Source organism: Pinus tabuliformis, chromosome 6 (assembly GCF_031772625.1).
Source record: "Pinus tabuliformis cultivar Carrire ecotype Pingquan chromosome 6, CPIR1, whole genome shotgun sequence".
In the NCBI taxonomy this organism is placed as follows: Eukaryota; Viridiplantae; Streptophyta; class Pinopsida; order Pinales; family Pinaceae; genus Pinus; species Pinus tabuliformis.
Window position 1 is genome coordinate 101,780,432 of NC_142292.1, and position 20,581 is coordinate 101,801,012.

The window sequence follows — 20,581 nt, forward strand, 5'->3', positions numbered from 1 at the left end:
TAAGAGACGAAGATCAAGTCTGTTTTAATCTTAGCCGTTGATTAGAGACTTAATCTCGACCGTTGATTCATCAACAGAAAAAGTATAAGGGAAGACTTGAGGATCATTTGGAGACACACTGGCAGATACTCAGTATCCCAAGAAAAATCGATTCTCAAAGAGAAGGAGATCTATTTCAGAGGGAGAGTTGCAGGGTGGAGGAAGAGGAGGGCATCAACAGTAATCAATGACTGAGGAGGAGGTGATGCAGGGGCATTGAGAGAGCACAGAGGGAGACACAACCCTCAAGCAGGCTAACTCAAAGGGACGTAGAACCACACAAAGTGACGTAGAAGTGACGCAGAAGTGGGAGAAGGGTCTCCAGGGTGTCAGAAAGTTTCCAGGGGAAAGTCTCAGGTGTTTTCTCTCAGTTTCTCTATAAAATCATTCCTTGTAAAGTGATTGTTGCTGAAGATTAATAAAATCCTCAACTGTTGCACTGGTTTTCCCACATTGGGTTTTTCTAGGGACAATTGTCCAAAAACAACTGTGTTGATGTGATTGGTTCTTGTGCATGTATATCGCTGTTATTTTCTTTGTGTAATTATGTGATACCTACAATAGAATTTATTTTAATATTTGTTGAAGGGATTTCGTAAATAACTTATTGTGAAGAATAAGAAGGTGAAATAAATCAGTTCTTGCAGTAGAATTTCGGGTTAGAAATTATCACATGGTATCAGACCAGAGATCTAGCTACAGGAGAGAAGAATCGGCTATGGGTGAAGAGCATGATGCAGATGCATCAACTCAAAGGGACTCACGCAAATTTCCAGAAGAAACCATGAGGGACATGGATCATGATTATTGTATGTTAGTTTCCAGACTGGAAGAAGAAGTCGCTTGCTTAGCAAGCTCTGCCTACTCTAAGGTTTGGTATATAGATAGTGGAGCTTCCTTGCATATGACAAGAATTCGAGAATGTTTTTCAAATTATCTGGAAGAAAGGATGAATTTTCAGATCACCATGGGAAATAAGGCAAAGTGTAACCCCGTAGGAAGAGGTACTGTAGTCTTTCAAACTAAAGTAGGAGAGCGACTTCAAGCGACCAATGTGTTGCATGTGCCAGGATTGGGGATGAACTTACTCTACGTATCTGAACTTCAAAATAAGGGCTATGGCATTTTCTTTATTAAGGAGAAAGTATATGTCAAACACCGAGTTGGAAAAGGAAGGCCTAGATTGTAATTAGAAGTAATAGGTTGCATAGATTACAGCTAGAATCTCCAATGGCACTGATAGGTAACAATGGAGATAAATATTTGAATGAAGTATGGCACTAGAGGATGGAACACTTACACCATGTGGCTCTGAGAATTATCAGGAAAATAGAATCAGGAGTTCCAAAATTAAGTACCAAAAGAGATGATGTATGCAGAGGGTGCGCTCTAGGCAAGTATGCGAAAGCAATGTTTTCCAGAAGTAACAATAGAGCTCAGAGTGTTCTAGGGTTGATACACTCAGACATCTACGAACCTATGTCCACAAAAGCTCTTAGTGGTGCCGAATACTTCGTCACTTTCATCGATGGCCATTCCGGGAAGACTGGGATCTACTTTTCGGAAACCAAGGATGAGGTTTTTGGTTGATTCAAAGAGTTCAAGGCTCTAGTAGAGAATCTGACAGGAAAGAAGATAAAAGTGGTGCGTTCAGACAATGGTGGAGAGTACATTGACAAGGACTTCTCAGATTTTTGTGCTAGGGAAGGCATCAAAAGGGAGTGGACAACTTGCTACCGGAGCAAAATGGAGTAGCAGAAAGGAAAAACAGGACTATTGTGGAAGCAACTAGGGCAATGCTATATGATCAGGATATGCCATATTCCTGTGGGAAGAAGCATGCAACATGACTGTTCATGTCCAGAACAGGACTCCACATAGGGCATTGGGAAAAATCACTCCGGAAAGGGTCTTCACTGGGAAGACACCTGAAGTCAGTCATTTCAGAATATTTGGGAGTTTGGCGTATTGCCATATACTCGAAGAAAAGAGAAAGAAATTAGATCAAATTGCTGAGAAAGGATATCTTGTGGGATATAGCGAGAACGCTAAGGCATATAGAGTCTATCTTTCAAGGAGTAGGAAGGTAGTAGTTCGGTGAGATGTAAAGTTCATGGAGGACAGAGCTTTTAGGAAATCCTGAGAAATGCCTTCCGAGGAGCAGTCAAAAGGCGATCTGTTGGTCCAACCACTCTGACCAGCTGAAACTAGTACCAACAATTCTCCTAAAGACAAAGCTTCAGAACAGGAGGAATCTTAGGAAGAGGAAGAGTTGATAGATATACCGACTACTAGTGGAAGAACGAGCCGGGAACTCTGATAGATTCTATGGGATGCAGAGGACTTCATTGGTGCACCCAGGAATGATAAAAGGGTACGAAGACAACCAGACAGATACCAGGCCCTCATAGCTCAGGTTGGAGAACCCTCTAGTTTTCAGGAGGTTGTTCAACATCAAGTATGGGTAGATGCTATGGTGGAGGAATACAATTCTATAATGGTCAATGATGTCTGGGAAGTGGTACCTAGGCCTTAGGACAGGTTAGTAGTAGGTTCGAGATGGATCTACAAAGTCAAATATGCTGCAGACGACAGTGTGGAGAAATACAAAGCCAGGTTTGTGGCTAAGGGGTATGCTCAAAAGGAAGGGATAGACTACGAAGAAACCTTCGCCTCAGTAGCCAGGTATATTTCTATTAGAACTGTGATATCCCTTGTAGCACAAATGGGGTGGGAGATTCACCAGATGGATGTCAAGACAACGTTCTTGAACGGGGTGATAGAAGAAGAGGTATACATTGAACAACCAGAGGGTTTTGAGACACATGAGAAGAAATCTCATGTATGCAGATTAAAGAAAGCCTTGTATGGGCTTAAACAGGCACCTAGAGCATGGTACGGTTGAACTGATGGCTACTTCCAGAAGATGGAGTTCGTCAAGAGTGACATAGATCCTAATCTCTACTATCTTGTCATAGAAAATGAGTCTCTAATCCTGATGTTATATGTGGATGGTCTTTTCCTGACAAGATCATCCAGGCTCATCAAAGGCCGGAAGAAGAACCTAGCCACAGAATTCGACATGAATGATTTGGGACAGATGCAGTATTTCCAGGGGTTGGAAGTTTGGCAGCAAAACAGTGAGATCTTCCTTGGACAAGGGAGATATGCTACAAAGATCTTGAAGAGATTCTGGACGCAGGACTGTAGACCTATGGCTACTCCAATGATCACCAACTGGAAGAAGATTGATGCATTAGAAGATAAAGATGTTGATCCCACCTTATACAGGCAACTTATAGGGTCCTTGATGTATCTGGTCAATACCAGGCCAGAAATTTGTTACGCTGTCAACACCCTCAGTCAGTTCGTGGTGGAACCCAAGAAGGCGCACTAGGCAACAACCAAACATGTTCTTAGGTATATACAAGGAACAATCGAGCATGGACTATTGTACACCCAAGGCAATGACATCACGCTGAGTGGGTTCACTGACGTAGATTGCGTTGGAAGTTCAGTAGATCGGAAAAGTACAATTGGGTACTGTTTCAACATTGGATTAGGAATGACCTTTTTGTGTAGTAGAAAACAGAAATATGTGGCTTTGAGCTTAGTTGAAGCTGAATATATGACAGCTAGTACAACTTCGTGCAAAGCCATATGGCTTAGGAAATTGCTTGTGAATCTATTTAGGAAAAGGATGGAAGCAATCAGGATTTCGTGTGATAATCAGAGTTGCATTAAGCTCTATGAGAATCTAGTATTTCATGATCGGTTGAAGCACATTGATATCATGTGTCACTTTGTCAGAGACTGTGTCCAACGAGGGGCAGTACAGTTGAGGTACACTCCTATAGGAGAACAAGTGGCAGACATCCTCACCAATGCTATAGGACAAACAAATTTTGTTTATTTCAAGGATAAGATGGGGATGGTGAAGAATCCATTTCAGTAGCAGAAATGGATAAGTATCAGGAGTTGCAGTGCAGCAGTTAGCAGTGGCAGTGCTACGTGCAACATGATGCAGCATGTTGAGAGGGAGCTGCAGTACAGATGTAGCAGTGGCAATGGCAGTGTCATGGGCAGCAATACAGGAAGCAACAATGTAGTGGATGTGGGGTAGCAGGCCAAGCATCAACATAGACGACCGATGCAGAGAATCAATGCGATGCTTCTATGGTGAAGCATTGCTAGAGCGGATTCCTCGTTAAGAGGGAGTGTTGATTTTGGGTAGCATCAGTTGTGATCTAGCCTTGAAATTTGGTGGAGAGGCTAAGGTACATGAGATCTCCAAGACCCAGAAATTGTTTGGAGAAATTCCATCCGGATGAGGAGTTATTAAAATAATCAATATTTTTAATGGGTTCCTAAGTCTAAACTTAGGAAAATAAAAATATTAATGGGTATTAATAAAGATAAGGGTGAGAAGCTTCTAAGAGACGAGGATCAAGTCTGTTTTAATCTTAATCGTTGATTAGAGACTTAATTTCAACCGTTGATTCATCAACATGAAAAGTATAAGAGAAGACTTGAGGATCATTTGGAGGCACACTGAAAGATACTCAGTATCCCAAGGAAAATCGATTCTCAAAGAGAAGGAGATCGATTTCAGAGGGGAGTTGCAGGGTGGAGGAAGAGGAGGGCATCAACAACAGTTAGTGACTGAGAAGGAGGTGGCACAGGGGCATTGAGAGACAGTTCAGAGGGAGACGTAGTCCAGGGGAGAGGTAGCCCTCACGCAGAGGGACGCAAAACCACGTAGAGTGACGCAGAAGTGGGAGAAGGGTCTCCAGGGTGTCAGAAATTTTCCAGGGGAAAGTCTTAAGTGTTTTCTCTCAGTTTCTCTATAAAATCATTCCTTGTAAAGTGATTGTTGCTGAAGATTAATAAAACCCTCATTCGCTGCACTAGTTTTCCCACATTGGGTTTTTCTGGGGACAATTCTCCAAAAGCAACTGTGTTGATGTGATTGGTTCTTGTGCATGTATATCACTGTTATTTTCTCTGTGTAATTATGTGATAATTGCAGTAGAATTTATTTTAATATTTGCTGAAGGGATTTCGTAAATAGCTTATTGTGAAGAATAAGTAGGTGAAATAAATCAGTTGCTGCAGTAGAATTTTGGTCTAGAAATTTTCGCAATATTATCATCATTGAGGGATTCTGTAAGTGCAACTAAGAACCCTTGACTTTTGACCTTGTTGAAAAGTAGTAGACAATCTTCTTGATCCATATTCCTGTAGAAGTGAATCCCATTCTTATCATAGAGGGAGTAATAATTTCCTTTAGGCCAACGAAGTGATCTTCAATCTTCTTCGACATTACCTTTGATACCATGTTGAGAAATCAATGCTAGTAGGATTAGGGTTAGATTTCTCTTTCTTGATAATTACTTGTGAATTATGTTAGCATCTTTTACTTATTTGTTATATTATCTTTCATCAAGGAATTATTGAATTATGTGTGCATGAAGATCACAAAAACACAAGACACAAGATGTAGGCACTCTGCTAGGGAAAAACCCCTATCGAGGGGAAAACCTAGTTAAAATCTCTTCCTTCAATAGTTTTCCTTGAGACTCTTCTACCTAGACAAAGACCTCCTCCACACCAAGCCAACCTTTCCTTCTTCGATCTAGCCATCGACCTAGCAGCAGCAACATTTCAACCTTAACAACTTTGACTTGGCAGTTTCCGGCATCAGCAACAGCTCTAACCTTGAGTAGGAGACTTCGATCTCCCAAACTAGTCCACACGAGAGAGAGAGAGAAAGGTACCAAAATTTCGATTTTCTTCTTCCCTACTTTCTTGATCAAACTCTCACTTCTTTTGGACCCTTCCTTCGACTTTGCACTTCTTCCCAACTTCCAGCTTCCAACTTCCAAAAATTGAACTATGCTTGAGAGAGTGAGATGCTCAAATGAAGTTGAAAATGCCTTGTATATATAGCCTTCTAAAATGGTCGAATTTCCTTCCTTGAGGTCGACTTGGTTTGGAGTTTACATCATTTATTCTTGACTCAAAAATAATTCTTTTTACATCATTCAAAAGCCCAAGAAGGGACTCATAAAATATACAATGACTCTATTGGCTCTTTATTAATTCTAGGAGTCAACAATGGGTGCTTTGACTAATAAAATGATGACCCAGGCATGAAACCCATGCATTAAGAAGTCATTGTACAATGATAAAAGTTCTCTTGACAAATTCATTTTATAAAGACCGAACCTAGTTACATTTTTCAATAGAGTTAACCACCAGGTTGGAGGAATTTGCATTGATAGTGACTATAACTCCACAAGGAGGAGGAGCTTAGTACTCCAGAGTTGTAGATTGGGCACTGTCCAAGGAGGCACAACATTGGACAGGTGTTGTTTCATGGATCATTACCTTTCCTATAGGGGCCCACAGTATTCAATAGCAAGAGGATTGAGATATCAGCAAAAGTAGTTAGATCTTGAGAGACAATGCAAAACTAGTTGTAGTCCGTTACTAGAGGGGCACAAAGTTAGATGGACGCAGGCATATACTCAATAGACAGAGCAAAGCTAGTGCAGTCAGAGACTCAAGAGACAGTTGTAGGGACAATAGATTAGTTCTCAGTTGCAGTAGTTGCAATAGCATGAGATCAGATGCAGCGTAGGCAATGTTGGCAGCAGTGCAGGGAGGCACAATCAGTTTTTTGAGAGGGATCAACTTTTTCAAGAAAATCCTGACTTCGCCGAGTTTTTCAACTTTTGGACCCTTGCCGAATTAATCTCGACTTAGACTTTTTCCACATTGGTTTAACCTAGGAAAACTGGTTAATTAATGGGAACTAATTAAGGAAGATCGAGAATGCTCAAAGTCTTATATGGACAGAGTGTAAGATGATTTTAGTTGTTGATGAAGATCTAATCATGGCCGTTAAAGCTCCAATGAAAGATTATAAGAGAGTCGATGGGATGGAGAGTGACACAAGAAGGGAGCGAGTTTCCTTGGCAGATTGAGTTATCTAGATGCAGAGATTCAACAAAGAAGTGAGTTTGAACCAGAGAAGGAGAGCATCAGTGATTGAGGGAGCAACAGAGAGAATTTCGGAGGAGTTTCCCAACATTTTTCCAATGCCGGAGAGGCAGGAAAAGGGAGGCTGAAATATTCTGCAGAGAAAGTCATCCAGGTGGTGCAAGTTAGCCTGCCCAGTTGAGCGAATTGCCAGGAAGGATTTGTTTTACTTGCCGGATGCTGGAAAGATCATCCAAAAGGTAGAGTGAATTTTTCTAAAGACAAGAGGAGGCTAGACGACCCAGTTTGTCGTTGATTGAGGGGTTGTATGATTTTCCTAGGCCAACAACTAGAGAGGCAATGCGAGCAGGTCAGAGGGGGGCTGAGTTTATTTTCAAAGGGAGAAATTTCTCCATATTAATTTTGCCAAATTATTTCTAGAGGATTGCCAGTTGGGCATCTAGCTTATTGCACTCTGTTGTTTTATTGCTACATAATAATAAAATAAACCCTCATCTACTGCATCGGTTTTCCCTTCGGGCTTTTTCAAGGACTTTTAAGTCTAAAAATATTGGTGTCTATTTTTATTGTGTAAGCATTATTTTATCATCTTCCAGTTTATTTTCTGCAACATATTTTATTTTTGGTGAAGCATGCAATTGTGAGTTTATCAATATTTGTCGTGATAACAAGTAAATTGCAAAACAGTTAGGAGATACATTTCCAGTAATTGCAATCAAGGAATTTTCACATTAATTGAACGATGTACCAGGGACATATCTTTCCCCTTAGGGATTGGGAACACTTAATAGGGTTGTTTATTAGCTACTCCTACCTAGGGAGGTTAAACTAATATGAGCTTTGTTGTCGCACAGATTGTCACGACAACGCTCAGATCGGGGGCTGTCACCCTGATCCCTGATCTCTCTGTTTAAGCCGTCTCCCGTGGCTAAGGGGAGTAGACCTTATGGGATGAATGAAGACCAACTGTGGACCAGTTGGGTTGGGAGACATAACAAGGCGACTTAGCACTTGATTGATTTAGAAATTAATGTACCAGTGCCTTATGGAGTTAATGATTAAATGATTATTTATTAAATGTTGCAGAAACCATGTAAAACAATCATTTAAAAAAAAAAAAAAAAAAAAAAAAAAAGAGAAAGAAAAAGAAAGAAGAAGAAGAAGAGCAATGCAAGATATTCGATAAACTCACAATGCTTTAATAGTAATCCATCAATTAAAGTTCAAGAAAAATCAAGTACTTTGAGTGATCATAAAATTTAAATGCTGAATAGTTACCACTTTCATATGGTTAACTTCAAATAAACATTAAGTGCATTTAACTATAAAAAAGTGGAACATAGATACTACAAAAATGAATTTCCAATTTTTTATTGAGTTTTTTTTCAAAATATTTCTAATTTTAATAGCTTTTTTTATAAAAAAGAAATTAAAGTCTAAAAATAAAGCGAAACTAAAATTCTAATAAAACCAAAATCTAATCTAAACTAAATTTAAATCTAAAACTAAATAAAGGAGAACTAAAACAAAACGAAATTTTTATGCCCTTTATTAGTTTTTAATTTTTTTTTTTTAAACCTTTTGACATGGTTTAAAATCAAACTTTAAAAATTAAATCTTAGAAACTAACCTTTTTTAACTTTTTTGTTTTTATGATTTTTTTTTTTTCATAAATGAAATAAAATAAACGAAACCCAAAACTGTTTTTTTATATTTTTATATTTTATGATTTTTTTTAATTATTATTAAAATCTAATTTTAAACAAAATTAAATCTATCTAGAGAAATCTAAAGCTAAACAAAAACTTAAAATTTAATAAATTTAAAACTAAACTAAGCTAACTTAAGATTTAATTCCTAAAAACTAAAATCTAAAACTGAGATTTAGTAAGTCTAAACAAAAAAAAAACTCACATCTAATATATACAACAAAATGAAAGTCGAATTCCTTTAAATTTTTTTTTTTTTTTTGAAGTTTTAAATTCAAAAATTTAAATAAACAAAATTAAAAGGAAGTAGATTTTAAAACTAAAACCAAAAATATAATTCTAACCTAATGAAACTAAAAAAAAAAAGAATAATACGTTGCCCTAACTAATATGCATAAGCCATAAGATCAAAAGGCAAAGGCAACGCACAGAGAAATCACAATTTTGATTTTTTTGTTTATTTCTTTTATATAAAATCTAAACTATAGAAAATATGTAAAATAAATCTAATTGAAATTAAAATCTAAAAATAAAAGTTTAATTCTAAAAATCTAAATAAAATAACTAAATGAAAAACCAAATAAAAAAATCAACTCTAAACCATACGATATAAATAAAATCTGAATCTAAATCGTAATTAAATACACTGAGATCTAAATCAAATAAAAAATCTAAATCTAACCAAAACACTCACGTATTAAATTATCCTAAGTTGTAAATGAAATTGAAAGCGAAATTTCTAGCTGCTGACCTTACGACAAAGTCCAAACAAGAGATTTTGAAAAGCTTTTGGATGCAGGTCTGCGTAAGAGTTCAATGGTGGCACCGTGAGGAGATGAGGACGCACGACGGAGGGGAAGGAGAAAGCAGGCTTGGACAGCGGATTGGTGTAAGCAAAGGAGCAGCATAGGCAGCGAAATTCGAGCGACAGAAAAGGAGAAACTGCGGGCAGATGATGGGCAGCTGAGGGAAGGGATTTACAAGAGGATTACGATGATGGGAGCCAGACGCAGTTTCGAAGGGTCAAAAGGCAGCAGAAGGGAGCAGATTTGTTACGCTGTGTAGAGATGGAACAATTTTTTTTTTTTTTTTTTTAATTTGTTTTTAGCTGTTGCAGATATGCAGGTTTGCGTGAGAGCTGGACTGCGGCTGCGTGAAGGTGAGGAACTACGTGCAAACAGAGAGAGTGACGGTGGCAGCGTAAGGTGCTGAGAACTGAGGGTTTATTGCAGGTGAAAAGGAACGCAGCGCTGGAATGCTGGTAATGGCCAGCGTGAGGAGAGGGTATGGGTAAGATGAGCAGCGTGGAGATGGATGACTGCAAGCAGAGGATATGTGGGTTTTAAATGGTGGACGGACGCGCGCAGGTTTTTTTTTGGCAGCTATGGCAGCGTACAGGGAGCTGGCAGTGTATAGGCAACGGCGAGAAAGAAGCAGATATGTAGGGCAGTGTGAAGGCTGCACGGCAAATTGATAGGGAGCCTGTTGCAGGCCCCGGGCAGCACATAAAAATTTTCGAACAAACTTCTTGCGAATAATGAAACCCCAGACAACAGATAAATAGATCGGAAAACCTTCTTAAGATTTATTAGGGCTCTTTAAATTTTGAACCAGATGCTTCAGATTGTCTGCTGAAAACCCCGCAAAATTTTAAAATCTATACTTGCAACCTGCAATGGCAAAAACAGAATACCGAGAAGTAAAATGTGCAAAAAACAAAATTGAAAACCCTAAGACCAACTAAAAATTTACAATATTTACAGATTAATGACTCTAACCTGCCAGATTTATCAATAATCCACAGAAATATTTTCAGAATTTAAATTTAATGTGAGATACTTCAGAAAACCCTTATGCATTCATGAAAAAAATTTCAAATGATAATCTCGTGATTAAAACTGGCTGGGCTCTTTCAGAAAATGCAATCCGGGAGTTGGCTAGTTTAGCCGAGAACTTCTCCTAACGCCCGGTAAACTCAAAACTAAGATTTCCTGCACAACTTAAAATCAACCATTAATGTAGAGGGAGAAAACAATACTGAAATCCAGATCAAATGGAGATACCTGTGATTATATTTCAGAATCTAAATTATCATTCAAATTTCAAAGATCAGACAAGATACCTGTGCCTAAATCAATCTTCATTAAACTATTATCAATGGTTGAAAATAAAATTATGCAAAAAAATAAAACATCTTACAGCACTTTCAGAAGAGTAACACCAGCAAGATTTCAACCCCAAAGTCTTTTTTTATTGCACAAAAAAATGACTACAAGAGAGCTTTCTTTAGCATCAGACTCTCAGATCCCATCTGATCTCAAATGACCCCTGACATCCTATTTAAAAGAAAATTTCCCAACGGCTAGTTCGAGTGATCCATGTCAAAATGATCTTGACTATCGATGAGGATCAAAATTCCTTTTAATCTCATCCGTCGAATTTTTAAATGCATTTTAATATATTAAAAAATTGAAATTCTGCATTTATTTAATCAAAAATTTGACTTATTATTATTTTATTTTATTTTTTCAAAAAATTTTATTTATTTATTTTTAAATTTTGTTTATTTATTATTTATATTTTTTTATTGTTTTTTATTTTTTTAATTTTTATTTTTAAATGGATCCTCGAACTTAGGCTTTGGAAAAATCACCTAGAACTTAGGACTTATGAGGGGATTAAAACATTTTCTAACGCTCAAGACACTTTACATCATGACTTTTACAATTTTACATCTCAAGGGGGAAAACCCATTTGACATAGACCCTCTTAGACCACCCAGTTTTATGACACAACTATAATCTAGCAGATCAAGTAATAACCTAACCAAATAGTTAGAATTATTTCCAAATTACTTTTACATAGACTCGAAGTACACTAGGATTCCCCTAAGATTCTAATGACAAAATTCATTCCGGCTTTGGGGTTAGGTTGAAGGAAAATTCTGCCGATTATGGATTGGTGAGACAAAAAACCTTCTGGAACGTAGAATATCATTAAAAAATTAGGTTTTCCTAGGCAGTTTACATACATGACTTTGATCTGCTAAGATTATTTACAATTTATACATGCAGACTAGGTTTACAACATAGCATGATCAGGTCGACGATGACTGTCGAATGGCACGAACACGTCGATCAAGTGCTGTCCCTTTTTCGAAAAAGAGGGTGTACTGCTATGGGTAGTTGACACGTAGTGGTCAACAAGCTTAAAACCCTAAATTTGGAAGGGAAGCCCACTATGAAGTCTCAGTGTGCCCTTGCTTAACAAGCTTGGTTCACTTAGATGCACTAATGAATTATTGTACCTGATGGTGAGGAAGCAGATTGGATCTTATATGTAATTGGCAAGTGGTTTCATCATAGGATGAGCAACTTAATTCAGGTTGAAGCCCACCAAAGGATCATATTAATATTCTTAGGGGATGTGTTGAGAGCCATGGGACTCTATCATGTGTTAGAGCATCATTTCATGTCTTGTGCACCTTCAACACCCTCAGCAGTATGCTCATTGCCCCATATTATTCGCAAGATGATGCACTTTGACTAGTGTGCCTCAGTCGGTTTAGCATATTATGGTAATTGATCCAAGGCCCAGAGGAGGATTTTTTCACCCTTGAGACCTGGGAGGGCAATCACCATTGTTAGAGCCATCACCATTAGAGCGATACAGGATTTTATATCATTGGGAGACCCATGAGACCAGTTCTTGTGCCCCAAACCCAATTTGGGGTCCCACATGATGACTTGCATGGAGATCAAGGGACCGACCCCTTGTTCGATATTTATTGAGCTGTCTCTCACATGTTGGCACAAAGAAGACTCAAAGAAGACTCCATGTGGCCCTCCAATGGTCTTGGTCCCACATGATGACTTGCATGGAGATCAAGGGACCGACCCCTTGTTCGATATTTATTGAGCTGTCTCTCACATGTTGGCACAAAGAAGACTCAAAGAAGACTCCATGTGGCCCTCCAATGGTCTTACATCAACATGACATCATCAATTTGGCTAGCATTTGGATGATTAATTTATAATTTGTGAAAGCTACTTGGTCGGCTTGTGACCAAGGCTTGTTTGTTTCCCATTATTTTAATGTTTTGGGGGCTAATTAGGCTAATTCAACTTAGTGAGGTTCATATAAATAGAACTCATTCTCATTTGTGAGAGATCATCACACTGGAATTCTTTCTCTTGTAAAGAACTCACACTGTTTCACTGGAGCTATTGGAGACTCTGATGCATTTTTATGTGTGGAAGATAATTCACATTTCTTCTTTGGAGCTTCTTCTTGAATGATGAATGGATATATGCATATCTCTTGTAAGTGCTTAATATTGATGAAATTTTTATTTGAAAATTGTTTAATGTATGGAATTGTTGTTGTAGAATATGCGAATTTGTGCCCTAATTGTTGAAGATTAAGTTTGGAAATCTTTTCTAGTAGAGTATTGCATATGTTATTCAATGCAAGGCATGTGATGAATGTTCCTAGTGAATGAATGTCTTTGATTCTTCATGAAACTCCATTATATCTTGAAGAAGGTAAATGTTTGAAGTTGGTACCTAGGGAATCAATTTCGAGCCTCCTTGGAAGACATTTTATCTTATCTTAAGCATCATAAGACTCCATCCATTGCGCAAAGGACTAGGAACTAGTCCAAGGATTTTGGTGATCAAACTCCTCTTTCTCCATATTTTCTCTTTCTAAACTTTGATCCCCTAATAAAGGTAGGTTGGAAATCTAGGGCTTGTAGTGAAATTTTAGGGAGGTGATTTTTCCGGAATTCAAGGGTCCGAACATCAAGTTCAGGGTCTAGGCTATCTATGTTCCAAGTTTGGTGCACATCCGCCCGAGTTTCATCCATAAAATCTCTTGCCCTAGGTGCTACTCGAAGGGGGAAAACCTAGGTCTTTCTTTCTCACCTTGGGGACTTCTTTGAGGGTTGTATGAGCTTAGTATTCATTGGAATAAATCATAAGAAGCCCTTTCTTCTCTCGGGCCTTGACCTTGTGAATACCTATTACCATTGAGAAACCTCAAAACCCTAGGTCTTGTGCCTTCTTTTCTAGGGTTTTTCTTAGAGAGTAGTTTGTTTCTTTGAAGCGTCGTACTTTTATTGAGCTTCTCTTCGAATGAGCTATAGCTCCATCACTTTGAATCTTCAGACCTAGAATATCTATTATAGGTGATCACAATCATATTGGGACTCCTCCCATTTGTGAAAGTCCATAAAGAGTAGGGGACCTTGGCTGTGGTGACAATGGGCCATTGTCCCATTATTGTTACTTAGTCTAGTTGTTATCCCATAGGTATTCCCCCGCTAGGGCTTTGCTAGATTTTGTGATAACAGGCCCTAACAAGCCACAAGGATCTAGAGAAACCACCTTAGTCCAATACACTATACATAGATCACTAAGCATTGTCTATTGACAATATTGAATGCACAAGATATATAGTCACAACTTTTGCCTCATCATGATACATAATAATATTCCTTGTGGAGGCAAAACTGCTCATGAGACATTAGGCATTGTCTGAAAACATGTTTGCGATCAGTGCTAAGGGTGGGACAATCTGGCAGAAAAAATGTAGTCATCTTGATGTGAAACTGAGGAGTAACAAGCCCTAATGATCATTTTCTTTCTGATGATCAGATGAATAGGCAAACAATTTCATGTAACTCCCAATAGTAAAGGGTTGTCTAGTTCAGTCACCTTTAATGTAAAACCCTTAACAAATGGTTTCAACATATTCAATATTCCAACTGCTAGAGAGCCTTTATATCTAAATACCATATCCTGAGTGATATTCAAGTAAATATATAAATAGTTGTGTTACACGGGAACCACTCCTTAGAGGTGGGAAACCCGTTCCATTGGTTCCCGCACTCCAAAAAGCTTTGGAACCGTATGGGAACGTTCTCTTTTCAGTGGGAGCTGCAATGGGAGCTTGGGAAAGTTCTGGGAGCTTTGAAGACTATTTTTTTGGAGTTCCGGTGTTCCCTGGGGTTGGGGAATACAAAGCCTGAAAAATATGTTGAACTGCCCACAAAACATGAGCCTTTGTTGAAACCTCCCCAGGAAGAAAGGCCAAAGACATCCTTAACACCGATATCCTTAATTGAGAAACTTGAGCAATCCCTTGATGAGTTAAGGAAGCGTGTGGCACCTCAATGTAAGGGCGATATCTATGATGTCATGGCGATGAGTATTTATTTTGCTGTTTATGTATATATATCATAGAAGATTGTGTGCATATTGTATGTGGCAATCAATGCTTAACCATTAGAGTTGCTTTACTTTCTCTTAAGAATAACTAGAGAAACATAGGTAAAATTGTTCCTTTGTATTTTTAAGGCAGATTGTTTCAAAAACTAGTCATGTGTCAGAGAACTCATAATGAACTTGACATTTTAATATTTTATATATATAAAAGGGAGAGACTCAGGGGGAGGGACACCCAGAGAATATATTTATATATAATAGAGATTATATATTTAAATTGATTTTAATATTTGAATATTTTGATTTAATATTAATTTTGATTATTATATAAATTATATAATTAAAAATATATTTTTAATTTTTATATTTTTAATTTTTTTATTATATAATATTACCACTCCCGATTAGCCGTTTCCTATAAATTTTGAGGAAACCTCTAGTTGTTCCCGACACCCGTACCCAAGTTCTCAACATTCCCACGTTCTAGAAACTCATGCAACATAGATAAATAGATATCGAGAAAATCCCTAGTTTATAGCATAGTTAATCATACTAATCTTTCTCGAAAAATCCTAGCAAGACAGGTTCTCTCAAATTTCAATTAACTGCAATCTGCCATTTCACAAAGATAGTCTGTGCTTGGTGTCAAGGGCATCCCACATTAGGTTTGTTCCACTACTATTTTATGTGATATAAGGAATTCTATGTATCAATATGTTCGATTTAATATCTTATCTATGTGAAAAAAACAGAGCATTTATGCATTAGATGTTCAGTTTGAACTGACTTAATTATGACATATGACACAGGGAACCACAAAAATAAATATAGCAGTAGATAGATTACCACAATTCCACTCATGCAAACGTAGCAGCAATGAAGTTGGACCGGAGCATCACGGTACTATACACCTTGGTACTGAAAGGTAAGTCTTGTTGCTTATAAACATTAAAAAATTACTATTAATGATGCTTGACCACATGTTTACTAATTTCATATATGGGTTTAAGAATGAATCAAAAAGAATTTGATACTTGGCATCTGGCACCTTTGGTATCTAATTATCTAATTTCTTTAGGCATTAACCCAGGTTAACAATGGCAGTTTCAGTCTTGCAAGGGCTTTTGAACATATGGACAATTACAAAAGCAGCATAGATGAGAGACATTGTGACAGGCCTAATCATCTAAGAAAACAAGAAATATTCATTTAAGAAAGACATCCTTTATAAAAGAACATGTTGATTTGACACTAAGATGCATGCTGCAATTAACACCATAACAGCCTGACTTGAACCCAGTAATGCAATTGAAAACATATGATGACAGGCTGACATGATGATGTATGTGGGGTTGGTCTTGGAGAAGACTTTATCAAATTAGGGTAAATTTTCACACAATGTCATGTGCATTTCTTTCAAAAAATGATCTGCCTTTATTTACAACTGCAGCACTTGCCTTCTAACACTCAACATATGATCTAACACCAAAAGCTATATTGAATACGTACTATCAAGTAGTTGTTGGTGAAATAAAGCTGTACAATATGTAAAAGTGAAGTATTCATCTTTTATAAATTTTATATAAGGAAGCTCTCTAATATATTTGTTGTACATCTTTCAATTTCATATTTGCATAATACATTTTAATCCTTAGTTCTTGCCCAAGAGTGGTGAGCAGATACTATGTTGCTGACTTAGCACCCAGGATTGCTCCCTTTGGAATCCAAATGCCAACTTTCACATCAATGCTTGCATCCATCAATTTATAATAATAAAAATTACTTGGACATTGTTTGTGAATTGTGATACATCAATTCGAGGCAGATGTCTGGGAAATTGTTAGAAGCAAAAGCTGGCACCCACAAGTGTATAAGTCCCAAGCACCAAGGTGTTAGCTTTTTGTAACTCGGGAAGGATGCTCACTGTCACCTTAGAAACTCTTCCCCAAACTTTAGGTTGGCTCTTCTCCAATGCATGGGGGTTTTCCCTAAGATTATCAAGGCTATGGAGTGGGAGCTCAAGGTGAAAATGCACAGTAAGCTTTGTGCTGCCCCCTTAGGCATGACAATGCAAAGCCACCCAATTAGTCGGTGTGATATGTTCCAACGTGCTACCCACCAAAACCGGTAACCCCATAGGATAAAACTTTTCTCCTACATTTGACAGCCATCTAGTGATTCAGATAGCCAGCAACCCCTGCCAACCACCATCAGTTGATGATATGCCATGTGCTTCCACAACTTGCATTAGCCATATGCTTCTCACCCATCCTGCATTTGCACCTGGATGAAGGTGGGTTGCCATTCGAAAGGTACTTTGGTCATTTTGCAATTGGGTGTGTTATCGCACAAAATGTCTAGGCATCGCGACAACGCTCAGATCGGGCGCTGTCACCCTGATCCCCAATCTCTCTGTTTAAGTCGTCTCCCTACAACAGGCTAAGGGGGGTAGACCCTGTGGAAAAATGGAATGAAAAAGAACTAGTTGGGAATCAACCAGTTCGGGATACACAGCGAGGCGATCAAGTACTTGATTAAGATTCAGAAAGACTTAGAATTAAATTAGATTTTAAATGATTAATACCAGTGCCTTATGGAGTCAATGATCTTGCTAGGGAAATGAAGACTAAGTAATCGATTAGCAATTGCTGCTTAGGTGAGTGACTATTTTATATGAAATGTAGATCCTAAAACTTAATCTGAGATGCAAGAATCTTGGTTGATTTTAGTTAAATGCCTACTTAGATTGTAAATCCTTCAATCCTTTTTGTGTTGAGCCTGATTTCGTAGTAATTGGCAGAGAGAAGATCAGGAGAAGCACACTAAGGTGTGATTAACGATACCTCTCCTGAACTTCTAACATACCCGATGCCTCCGGCGCTGCAGAGAATTGTGGCTCTAACTGCAAGGCCACCGTTTTAAGTACTATTAATACAGGCTTCTCAAGAAAAGATGGTTGGAGATCTATCTGTCTATCGACCAAGCTTATGCTTGGAAGTAAATTTTATCTATGCAAAGTTAATTTATATGCAAATGCACTGGAAGATGAGATGAAGTTAGACTCGAGGATGGGAAAACACTTATGTTGCAAAAGCCCTCAATTACCCAAATGAAACACTCGCTTTATTAGATGAAGACTTAGAAGATAAACACTTGAAAATATTATAATTAAAACACCAGCTTATTTCAAATCTTCTTTATACAATTTAGCTCAAAGAGAACAAAAACTACTTTGCAATTCGATATCAATGTCAACAAATGCTTAAAAAGTATGCTTAGCTTAGGAAACAGAGATATGCTATCTGTTATAATTCCACAACAAGATTCTTTAACAATCACTTGAAAACATTTGCAAAATGTCTAACATGTAACGAGCATTAAATAATCCAAGCAGTGATGATAGATAGATGCAAGATATTCAACAGATGCACAATGTCTTAGCAATTAAATTTTAAGAGATTCAAATACTTTAAACAACCACCAAAATTTAAATGCTAACCGATTTAGATCCTAGAATTTAAATGATTATGCTTAGTGACCCAAATCTAGGAAATTTACCACTTTCCTATAGTTAATATTTATATATGAAAATTTAAGCACATTTAACTATAGAGAAAAAGAAACGCTGATACCACAAAATTCTCCTTTAGATTTTATCTTTGACAAATTTGATTAGTCTTTAGGAAAACTTTTCGATGTGCTAAGCAAGACTAAATGTGACCAAAATAAATTGAAAAAGATTTAATAATTTTTAAATTTTTCTAATGGGCCAGAGGCCACATAAAAAATTTAAAACCTTTAAATGTGAAATTTATTTCGATTTAAAACTTTAGGATATCTCAAAGTCACATTAAAAATGAAAATGAAGCCCCTTCTTTATTTTTTATTTTTAATTTTTTAATTTTTTATGTTTAGAACTTTTAAAAAAAATTTAGATTTTTTTAGGACTTTTTTAAATTTTAGAATTTTTTAAACTAGATTTTTGTGATGTTTTTTTTGTTGTTTTGAATTTTAATAAAAAAAATCAAACTCAAAATAAATGAAAAGAAAATGAAAACAAAAGTTAATTCAAACAAAAAAGAGAAATCGAAAAACCACAAAAAAGAAATTCGAATTTTTTAAATTTTGATTTTTGTTTGAAAATGTTAAAAAAAAAAATCGAAAATCAAACTAGATCAAAACAAATAAAAATCATAAAATGAAAAATAACCTAAACCTAACCCTATCTAACCAACTACCACACAACAAAAGATCAAAAAAAGAAGTCGAAAGTCAAAAAACTTTTTCTGAATGCAGGTGTGCGGCAGCGTGGAAGGGGTACGACAGTGAGGGTGAAGAAAATACGGACAACAAAGGGATGAAAGGTCTGCGTATGGAGATGCAGCAGCAGAATGGACACACATATCTGCAGGGATGGGGATTCGAGGAGGCAGCTACGCAGGAGGGGTGGTGGCAGCAGTAATAAAAAAAAGAAAAGTGTGAGAACGATGGACTGCAGGTCGATGGAGCTGAAGACGAGGGTTATGTGCAACGAATGAAAGCGTTTGAGGATATCTACGGGGAGGAGAGAGCCACGTGGAATCATGGCTATGGGCTAGACGTGGAGGAGCAGAAACGCAGCTTGGACTGCGATGATGGCAGCAAGGAGATTCGTTGCAGGTTTGGACGGAAGGGAAGAAGGGATGCGGGAGCGGAGGGGAGCTGGAATGATGCTGTGCGCATGTGAAAGAGGAGCAATGGCAACGTAAAGATGAGGAACGAAGGAGGCTGCACGCTGAGCATGCACGTACAATGGATTTTTTGAAATTTTTGAAGAGGCTGCAGGAATGGGAAAAAGCACAGGTATCAAACAACAAAGGCAAGGAGTTTAGGCAAATATGGACGAAACCGAGGTTATGAGCAGTGCTTGATGGACAAAGCTGGACTGAGCAGATTTAAGAAGAAAGCAGCAAATGGAAAGACGCAGAGCTTCAGCTAGGATTTTTCTTCTCATGTAGCTGTGGGCCTCTCTAAAAAAAATTAAAAAATTCTTCAGCAAAACTGCAAAACGAAACTCCAGGCAGCAGACAAAATAGAAGGTCGTGGCCCAATAAAACCCAGAAATTTCCATATCAAGTTTATATGTTTTAATTCAGATTTATAATCAAATATCCCTGTAAAGTTATCTCCAGATTGAATTTTCTTTTAAGAAAACTTTGGATTGCAAAAATAAAGCAGCTGCAAAAGCTGGTTTTGAGGTCAGATCTTACCCTCCAGGGCCTAGATCTAGCTTCAAAATAAAACTTCATCTTCAGATCTGCAACTTGTTCCTGAAAACACAAACACCTAGAACCCGAATATACAAAAAATAAATACAACCCCAAAAACCCAAGTCAGAAAAACCAGATTTTTTTTCAGATCTATGCACAAGAATAGCAAATCTACTAGATCTGGCGAGTGTGAGTCCAACTTAGCTCCCAGATTTGATAATCTAAGGCTCTTAAAAGCCAGATTTATCAATTTAGCACAGAAAATTTTTTAAATTTTAAATTTTAAAGGCGGTGCTTCACCCAAAACCCTTCATGCATCACCAATAAAATTTCTTATGATAAGCTCGGGATC

At 37.5% G+C, this 20,581-nt stretch overlaps 1 protein-coding gene across 3 annotated transcripts in view; it reads left to right on the forward strand.

The window, feature by feature from the left end:
* The window catches only part of LOC149257456 (FAD/NAD(P)-binding oxidoreductase family protein), a 398,477-nt gene that overhangs the window by 340,989 nt on the left and 36,907 nt on the right, over nt 1-20,581 (forward strand). For all 3 annotated transcript variants that reach the window (XM_089414323.1, XM_089414320.1, XM_089414317.1), the window contains one exon: nt 15,790-15,905. In XM_089414323.1, the coding sequence (XP_089270449.1) occupies nt 15,790-15,905 (116 nt within the window). The remainder of the gene's footprint in view (nt 1-15,789; nt 15,906-20,581) is intronic.